Source organism: Eucalyptus grandis, chromosome 1 (genome assembly GCF_016545825.1).
Source record: "Eucalyptus grandis isolate ANBG69807.140 chromosome 1, ASM1654582v1, whole genome shotgun sequence".
In the NCBI taxonomy this organism is placed as follows: Eukaryota; Viridiplantae; Streptophyta; class Magnoliopsida; order Myrtales; family Myrtaceae; genus Eucalyptus; species Eucalyptus grandis.
This window is the reverse complement of record NC_052612.1, coordinates 41,835,584-41,845,817: the sequence shown is the minus strand read 5'-3', so window position 1 is coordinate 41,845,817 and position 10,234 is coordinate 41,835,584. Positions and strand designations below refer to the sequence as shown.

General features: G+C 42.9%; 1 protein-coding gene across 1 annotated transcript; it reads right to left on the bottom strand.

The window, feature by feature from the left end:
* Positions 1-2,541: 2,541 nt before the first annotated feature.
* Positions 2,542-5,595, bottom strand: LOC104443854 (BAHD acyltransferase BIA1). The gene is made up of 2 exons (XM_010057402.3): positions 3,197-5,595; positions 2,542-3,058 (listed from the first exon to the last, which is right to left on the bottom strand). Exons 1-2 carry the CDS (start codon positions 4,353-4,355, stop codon positions 2,757-2,759), a joined length of 1,461 nt encoding a protein of 486 aa, XP_010055704.2. The 5' UTR covers positions 4,356-5,595; the 3' UTR covers positions 2,542-2,756.
* Between the last annotated feature and the right edge of the window lie 4,639 nt (positions 5,596-10,234).

Here is a 10,234-nt window from a genome sequence, read left to right as displayed (position 1 = left end):
TGAGGAGCTTGCCGAGACCGCCGGACACTCCTGGGAGCTCGACTGGAGGTGGGTCGTTGGTGGCAGGATTCTTGATGGATCAGCAATAGCGACGGTGAGAGTAGGCGTAGTGGTGAGGCTACGTGAGGATTACAGAGATAACAAGGTCACAGCTGCGAGAGGGACTTGGCTGTGACTTCTCGTCTTTCTCTCTTTTTTCAGTGTGCGTGCGAAGGCTCCCCTACGTACGGCCGTGTGTATCGATATGTGTGGCTCCCTCCGTTGCTTGTCTATAGATGGTCCTTTTATAGGTAAGGATAACCTAGGCTTTCAAGGAAAGAGAATAAATCTACATATTATGTTTTAGTTCTTTCCTATTCTTGTGATTTTTTCTGTGACCATGCCAGTGAAGAAGAAATTCCACTTTCCCCTTTTTGTATTGAATATATCGTTCCCCTTGGTGTGAAGATATGAAAAACAATCTGCTGATCCTTTTGCTTATATTCACTTCCCGCAATAGCCCTTTTTTTAACCATCGAAAGAACAAATTTCAGCAAAACCTTTCTGCTTTCTTTCCATCTATGTTTGCCGATCCCCTCACTAGCAATCCCCCTCATTTCGTGTCCATCGAATCAACCAAATATCTCCAAGATTTTCACTTCCTTTCTCTTCTTTGACGGATAAATCGGTCAACTTTTGGACTTTACTCAAGCAAATGCGTGAGTGGGCAAGGAGCCCACAACTGCGGATTTCCGTAACCGAATCCCATGAGGACCATTCTCATATCAGGCCAATTCTAACGTGGATGCAGTGAATTGATGATAACCCTTCGAACATCTATATGCAATTGACTAATATTTTTTGTTTAGGGGCTAAAGTATAGTCCCTAACTTTTATGTATAAAATAAATGATCGATCGTAAAATTTAGGTGTCAACAACACCCCTTAATGAAAGCCTTTTTTTCTCAAGCTACTTATAATTGTTGGACCACATGTTACCTAATTAAATTACTATGTTGCATTGATACTTCGAATCTCCCTTCGGCAACAGCCAAAACCCCAACGATTCAAAAAAAAAAAACTAAAAACTAAAAACTAAAAAGTTTTACCGACATAAAATGACACACGAAAATTAAAAATGGTCCACAAACTTTTGGACGATGGACAAAAAACACTCACAGTTAGGAGACGGGCTGATGTGATGCATTGATATGATTGTTGATGACTTTTTTTTAGAGAAATAGATTAGCAGAGAAAAGAGTAAAATGATCTTTCGAAACACATGCGAAACCAATTAAATCCCAATTAAATTGAATCAAGATCGATGGTGTTTTAAGTCTCGCGGATATAGGGTGCGTTTGGGAACCACTTCCCAAAGCCCTTGGGAGTCCAAAGCCCTTTGGGCACAAAAAATGGTGTTTGGCAAAAACTTTGAAAGGGACCTAGGCAAAAATGCTAGCATTTTTAAGGCTGAAAGCCCAAGGCAGGTGGGGGCTGCCTTGGGCTTTTCAAGATTTTCGGCATGCTAAGGAGCACTGTTTTTTTTTTTTCCCAAAATTGTCCTCATGAATTATTGGTTTTAGGTGCGTGCCCTTGGATGAACACTGTTCATCTTCTTCGCGAACGACCGCTCACTGTGGACGCCGCGACCTCGCCGCCCTTCGTCGGAGAGTCGGGCGACCTCCCCGAGTCGCGGCGTTGCGGCGACCGTCGCCGCGCACCGCGACCTCCGCACGGAACTCGCCGGGCCGCGCGACCGTGATCCGGACGTCGCGAGCCTCGGGGTCGGGCGACCTCGGCCGAGGGTCCGCCGGAGGTCGCAGTCACCTGAGGTCGCGGGTCCTCGCGGCGACCTCGCGGCGACCGGATTCGTCGCGGCGACCTCGGCCGCGCGACTCTGCGCAACCAGATCCGGTCGCGGAGGTCGCGGACTCGTGGCGATCGAGATCCGGTCGCCGGACGGGTCGCCGCGAGGTCGCGCGACCTCCGGCGAACGAGATCGGTCGCGCGACCTCTCGCGCGACAGGACACGGGCCTCCGGCGACCAGATCCGGGGTCGCCAGGAGGTCGCCGGGTCGCGGAGGTCGCCGGCGGTCGCGGAGGTCGTTGAAGGCACGCCTTGCCTTAGGTCATTTTTTTTTTTTTTTTATAATTTTTTTTACCACAAAACTCCATTTGCAAGTGTAATTTCCCAAACACTATTTTGCTCAAAGCACTTTCAAAAAGAGCTTTCAAAGTATAATTTACCAAACACGGTTGCATTTTACAAAACACTTTTAAGTCAAATGTATTTGTATTTTCCTAAAGGCTTTTCCCAAAAGTGGTTCCCAAACGCACCCATAGTTCTAGAGATCTCTTTAAATCTTTCGAAAATTCAGAGCATCTTTTCTTAGGAGATCTTTTGGAGTTGCCCCACTTCAAGATGACCTTAAATGCGCTTATAAAAGATTAGAGCCATCAAGTACTTGAGCTCCGATCCTGTGGTCGCCGTTCCATCTGTCGTAACTTTTGTCTCAACTTGGCAGGAAATTGTCAGAAAATCAATCGATTCCTGAAAAAGGATTTTCATGAAACTGATAATACCAAGAGTCATCAAACAAATAATAACTAATCATTTTCTCTACAAATGATTAGTTATCTTTTATGAAACAAATGAATTATAGACAACTGCCGTCTCGATATGATTCCGTGTACAAAACATTTTTTATCCTCGACAATTCAAACGAGGTTCGATTTTCAAATGAGCAACATTTCACGGTCCGTTCATCAAGCAGCGATCAGAACCGAGAATGATGCATTACATGGTGCACGACGCCGGGGTTCGGGGTGGCGTAGGTGAGGAGCTCCTCGTCGCGCTCGAAAACGGCCATGTCGCGCCGGTCCAGCGTCACCCACGCATCGATCCCGTCCCCACCCTTCGCGTCCACCATGTACACGAAGTTCTTCGCGAGGCTCAGCGACGTCAGCCACGCCGGCTTCCCGGACCCGAAGTCGACCTCGTAGAGCCGGAACCCACACAGGCTCGAGCACCTGTAAAACCTCGACTCCTCCTTCCATTTTCCGAAGAAGTTGCCCGCCGCTGCAATCGCAATTAACATCGTCAGACGAGACAAATGAGCAGATTCGTGATTGGCTTGATTAATAAGTTTGATGACAATGAGCAGATTCGTGATTGGCTTGATTTATTAGCGTAATAAGTTTGATGTGATGTACTTACTCCCGATCGACCCGCACGCTATGGACATGAGCTCGCCACTGTCGGACCCGCTCGCTTGAGCTCCCTTGGTGAAACTGATCATTTCCCTCCTGATGTTCGAGACCAGCTCGTGGAATGTCGACTCGCTGTTCTCGTATAGTATGTTGATGCCGAAGGCGAGATTCCCGACGACGTCGTTGTCTCGCAGGGCCGGCGACATTCGGTTCCGGAGGTTCACCATCTGGCGCAGCAGGGTCGGGTGACGCGAGGACCCGGTCACAGACCGCGAGGCAGCCAGGGCGCATCTGACGATGAGCGCCAGCACGAGCTCGACCCTCGTGAACCGAGTCGACTCGCCTGGCCGAGCAGAGCGGACCGCTTCGGCCCTGAGGGCGGAAATCTTGGACCGGTGGAACACAAACCTCCGCGTCGCGCAGCTCTCCATGCCGGCGTAGTCCGACAGCATGAAGGGCACCTCCTTGGGCCCCACGAGCGAGTCCCCGAGGAACCTCGGAGGAGGGGGCCGGCCGCCCTCGAGCCTCCCGGCGGATCTCGCCGACCAGCTCCGGAGGAAGAACGCCAGCGAGGACCCGTCCAAGAGCTTGTGCGAGCCGCAGGCGGCGACGGCGACGCCGCCGCAGGTGAAGGTGGTGATCTGGACAATCAGGAGGCACCCCATGGCGGCCAACAGCGACGTCTCCGGGTGAGAGGAAGGGAGGAACTGGGCGAGCAACGTCCCATCGGGCCGGGCGAGGACGTCGGCAAGCCGGAGGTCGGCTCGGGCCTCGACCCAGTACGCGCCCTCGTCGTTGCAGTCGATGCGGGCGCTGCCCCTGAGCCGGCCGGCCAAGGGGTAGAAATCGGTGAGGGTTTCGCAGAGAGAGGCCCGCATGCGGCTGGAGAGCGACTCGCCGCCGCCGCCGGGGCGGGCGTAGAAGAGGAGGCTGTGGGACCAGCCGGCGGGGAAGAGCTGGTCGAGGAGGGAGAGGTTGAGGGTGCGGCGGTGGGGAGGGGTGGGAGAAGACGGTTTGACGGCGGTGGATGAGACGATGCGGACTTTCCGGTCGGGGACGGCGGTGCTCATCTTGGACTCGGGAACTCTCTCGGTCGATCTAGAATCGTATGTCATTCCCGCGAGAAAGCTGCTTGCGATGACACTCCGAATGTACGTATGGACCATGTTCGGCTGACGCGGTACGGTACTGGCGCGTGGACCCCACTTCACTTGGAGGGGGGTGAGAAAATATTGGGTAGGTTGGAGTAGGCGAAATGTAAGACCATAGAGAAGTCGACACGTGGCAAATTTGGGCCCACCTGTCAGGCTCCACTTCTCCGTTAACGCTCCGTCTCTCTCCCCTTTACTCTCTCTCCTCCCCTCCGTTTCTGCGACAACTCTCTCTCCCTCTTTTCTCTCTACTTCTCTTTTTTTCTGCCTGCGACGCTCTCTCTCCCTCTTCCCTCTCTACTTCTCTTTTCTCCAACCGCCACCACCGTCACCAACTCTCCTCCTCCTTCCGTAATAGACTCGCTCCAAGCGCCGTCGGACTCGTCATCGTCCTCAAGCAAGACGATTGTCAAGGCGGTGGCGGCCACGAGCTGGTCGTCGCCACGCTGTTCTTCTTCGCAATCCAAAGGCGGAGACGCCGAAAGGGTCCGGACCATGGACAGGCGGAAGCGGGAGGCTTCACGCCGATGCCTCGCGGGGACCTTGCGCGGTTCGGCGGGCATATGATCAAGGGGCTCACAAGCACGCCGACGCTCATACATGGCTGTCACGGCCTGTGCGGGGGGGTGGCGGAACGCAAGGACTTGCTCGAGAAGATCAGACCCATCTCCCAAATGGTCTATGGGACGACAACCGAACGGGCAGACGGACAAGGAAGATGAAATGAAAAATAAAAACCCAAACTTCCTTGAAGAATTTCAGCAGGCGGGGTCGGACGCGGAACTGGGAGGAGGAAATGAGCAAATGGGTTTTGTAAACGGACGCGTAGGCGTGTCGGGTCGGCTTCGGTTTCCTTATTTAATGCGATTTCATCACGTGGGTCGTCCTCGCCTGTTCCTGGGTATTGTTTCTTCCCGTCCACCATGGACGACACTCGCAGCCAGCCATGGACAACACTTGCTCGACCTCAAACTCGGAGCTTTGGTTAGCGCTCGAGTTTCGAGCTCGGCCTCAAGCCATCTCACTGCAAACGAAGCTCAATGCGGTCTCCGTCCGGCGGCGCACCGTCCCTCCTCGACCTGAAGCGGCCATGAGCAGACTCGAGCTCGAGCCATGGCAGACGCAAGAGAAAGAAAAGAGAAGTGGAGAGAGAAGAGGGGGAGCCAAGGGAGTTGTGCGCAGAAACGGAGGGGAGGACAGAGAGTAAAGGGAAGAGAGACGGAGTTAAGGGAGAAGAGTGGGGGCTGATTTTTGGGGTCTTGAACTTTGGGATTTTATGGAAATGGTGAATTATGGCGTTATGAACCGATTGGGTTTGATGAGAGTTGATTTAGAGCAATGGTGTGGTTAGATGGAGAATTTTAGGGTTTCGCGTATGAGTTCTGCGTTTCGAGCAGTGTGAATAATCGCTTTGGGATTGCCATTTGTAGAGTGGGAATTGTTTTGCTAGCATTTAAGCATAGTTCATCCAGTTTGTAGTTGTTGTGGTATTTTATTTGATTTTGACATCAATTCTTATTTATTTGTTAGGATTACAAGATTGTCGGCCGTGTATAGTTACGTTGTGGGCATTTCCAAGTGAGTAATACTATCTTTTCTTTGAATATATAAACTTATATTTTAAAATGAAAACCATGAGACACATTATGTGCATGATATGATTTGGCTAAAGGGCAAAAGTTAAGTGCATAGCATTTGATACATAATTTCGAATTGGGCATTTATTACTTTTTAGTTATTTGTGGATGATTTCAAATACATTCTATGAAATACGTCTCAAGATATTATGAGTATGTGAAATGGATTCCCAAATGGTGCGAGAAATGTCTAATTATATGTATTGATTGATGAGTGAAGTTGAAAATGATTATATATATTGAGTTTGCAAAACCTTTTTATAAAAGAATTACAAAAAGCTCTTAACTTTGCGTATGGTTTGTGAAATGTTATATGTATTGATTTGTGAAATGCTATATGAAATAAATTCTATCTAACAAATCGAGTTGTGAAAGGTGATTTGATTTGGTCTGTGAAACCGATTTATGATACAAAAAATGAAAAATGTTTTGTATATCTTCTTTTAGCTCACCAACTTTCATCAAACACTTTTTCCTTTTATTTTTATGTTTTCTTTTTATTATTTTTAATTCAAATTTTTAATTATTTTTTATATATTTTTCACTTTTTTTTTTGCCTTCTTCCTCAATCGATCGTCTGCCATAGGCCAAGTCAAGTCTTGTCATAGGCCAGTGAGGCTTGAGCACAAGCCTTGCCTAGCTCGCTAGATATGGCAAGGCCCGAGCTGCCTAACCCGCTCGTTGGCCTCGGTGGCCCTTGAGCTCGCTTGGATCAGCCGAGCCTCAAGCTTGCTAACCCACATCTTGGCTAGTCGTTGGACTGCTAGCCATTGCTAAGGGAAGAGGCCAACAGAGGAAGGAGGAGGAAGGAAATTAAAAACAATAAATATTTGATTTTTTAAATAAAAAAATAATTAAAATTTTAACTTTGTAAAAAATAAAAAAAAAAAAAAAATTGATTTTTTTGGTAATTTTTCCAATATAATCAAACCAGATTCCAAACCGTGGAAAATACAAGAAAATATTGTTATTTTTTTCACAAAATGAATGGAGCCTAAGTATTCTAACTTCTTTTTTGATCACTTGAGTAATATAACTTATGTATTATGTACAATGCTTACTTGAGTACCATATTTTTTTTTCAATCATTTGAGTATCACAACTGTTAAAAAAAGTTCATCGCAAGTTGCATACCAAGTCAAATTTTGACACTTGCGTAAACATTCTTAAAAATTCATGATACTCAAATGATAAACTCAAAATTATGACACAAATTAGTGTTTTGTAGAAGTTATGGCACTTAAGTAATCGAAAAAAAAATTATGACACTTAAGTAAATGTCATATAAAAGTTATAAAACTTATGTTATTGTTAACACCGAAAATGACTTGGTGGGCCAAGGTGAAAGATAAGGCTCAATAAGCCTGAGACTTATAAAGTGAGCCCAAAAAGATCCAAAGGAGGTCGTTATCATAGGTTTCGATGAACCGGTATCAATTATTGCTCAAAAACAAGAAGATAAGGATAAAGGTGGTTATTCAAGATGTGATATCGACGGCTTTGCAGGTAGAATAACGTGGTTATGGGTGTGCTGTCGAAGATGTTGGAAATTTTCTATAAAATAGGCTTACATTAATTAATTAGTTTTCTATTTTAAATAATCAAGTTATAATATTTGTTAAACCCTAGAGTGATCTTATTGAATTGTGTATTGGCATCTATTAATAATGGGTCTAGTTAAGCAGTAAAGTAGGTAATTGTGTTTAACTGAAGCCTATAATGAGAATGACTCAGTTGATACACTATTAATTAGGGTTTCCTAGGTCCTCTCTTTAACCTATAAAAATGTAGGTTATACATATCAGTTGCTTAATCCCATTGAAAACTGTTATAGTGAAATAGATCATAGAGATGAAGATTTGACATTCCAATAGATCTCTGGTATCGAAGTGATTTATTTTTCTTCAAGTGAAGCAATGGTTCAAACAGATACGTTTTAATTCCGCTGTGTTGATCGATTTTGGTGTTTTACAGTCATATATGAATTCGATTCTTCTTGATTAATTAATACATGTGGTATCAAAGCAAATCATATATGATTGTAGAAAAAAAAAATTATGGACAAATTCGAAATTTTCCTCTTTGAGCCAAATATTATCGGTATTTTTTTGTCTGGATTTTTTGCTCGATTGATCCTAAAACCATAGGTTTTTTGTTCTACATGTCGAGATCATTCTAACCATATATAATTTGTTTATATTCGTTGAGAATTGAGTTAGAATTTTAAATTTGAAATTATAGGTTTATACCTCAAAAAAGTTCTAGAATTTTCAAATTACTTGCAATTGATTGATATTCGTTATAAAGCGTTGTATAGGTATTGTTATATATATATTTTAGCATCCTTTTGTTGCATTAAGATAAGCTTTTTGAGCTTAAACATTAGAAATCCGAAATTCGGCCATGGGAGGCTTAGATCCGAAACCTTGAAGCTTGAATATGATTAATTTCTTCGTTTGTTCTTCGTTTTATTAATTCTAGTCAATTATAATAATATTAGATGCAAGACCCATGAAGAAATTTTATCAAAAATCAATTATTATATAAGTTTTTTGATGTTCGGGTTGAAACCAGGTTGTATGACCCGGTTTTAAGACTTCGTGAACCGGTTAGAGGTTGAAGAAGATCTCCAGCCAAGCCGAGCCATCAAATTGGGCTCACGCCCATTAAAAGAATTAAAAAAAAAAAGGGTTCTGGGCGTAAGCCCAAAACCAAGAACAAAATAAAGGTTCTGGGCTCACGCCCATGAACCAAAGAAAAGAGAGGCTGTGGGCGTGAACCCAGAACCAAGAGTTTTGGGCATAAGCCCATTTTCTCCTTTGGGCCTATAGCCCAATCTTGGGCCATTTTAATTCAAACAAAGATGGGCCCGTTCCAAGTGGCCTGTGTGGGTTCCTGCGGGTCTACAGGCCGAGCGAAGGTCAGGGCCCGCCGGAGGGTCTGAAATATTAAAATAATAATAAAATAATAAAATATAATGTAATTTTTAAAAAAAAATTGTGGCAATAAACTGTTGTTTGATAAATGCAATATGATCCTAGGAAGCACATGTTGTAGAGTACTTCATATTGTTCGATGAATTTTGGTCATAAATTTTTGGAGTTCCCTATTAATAAAAAAAAAAATTAGTATATACAATAATTCACTCAAAGGAGGTTATTGTGTATGTTAATTTGGAAAATAACATGAAGATTAATTCCCAAATTTAAAAGATGGGGATGTATAATTGAAAAATATTTATCTGTTCAAAGGGAATAAATGTTTTGAAAAATATATATAATTTCCTCTCTATGTTGTGATAATGGAGATGTATAATTTAAAAGATTTGTCTATCCAAATGGGATAGATCATTGACAATTATATGTAATTATCCTTATTGTTGCTTTACAAACTTCATACTGTAGGAAATAATGGTGCATTGTACACTCTGCCCAAAGGGGAGTTTATAATGTACTAATTATTTTTGTTGAATTGCTTATTACCCATAATTGATTTTATTGTATTATGTGTGACAAACAGTTACCTTTTCTGTAAATAACAATAATGCTACTGTTAAAATTGTAATTGGATAAAAATTATACTGTTAAAGATTTAGTCAAGAAAGGAGACATTGTGATCAAGAATATCAAAATTGAGTCCATATTGATTAATCCTCTAACAAAAAGCTTACGACTCATTTTGTTTAAAAAGCATGTGAAGAATGTGTGTTTTAGATTCTTTTGATTTCTTTTGTTAGTGGGAGCTATATAATTTGTATTTCTGGATATTATAGTTATATGCAAACTAATAATGCTTTGATGATATCTATTAAAGCATTTATTTTAATGATTATTATTATTAACTCTATTGTTATCATTTTTTCCTGTTGACTATGAAATAGAAATATAAAACAATATATTTAAAAAAAATTAGTTTAAAAATGGATGTCACTAATTATAAGATCTAATATTCCATATTGTTTCATGTCGTTGTTGAGAAATTACATTGAGAATCGATCATATGTTGGCACTATTTCATACTACACTACTAGGTCTATAATCCATGAAAATATAATGCTTATTATATGTGATTATGGAATGTCATGTGTTGTGGTATTTTCTTAATACATTGATTTCCATAGTCCTTTATTGAGATTATATAGGATTGGATTGGTTTTAAGATGTTGTTATTGGAATATTATTTTTTAAAGTTATGGTCACATAAAACAAAAAATTCAGTTATAAACTCGATAGTGTCATTTTCAACATAAAATCATTT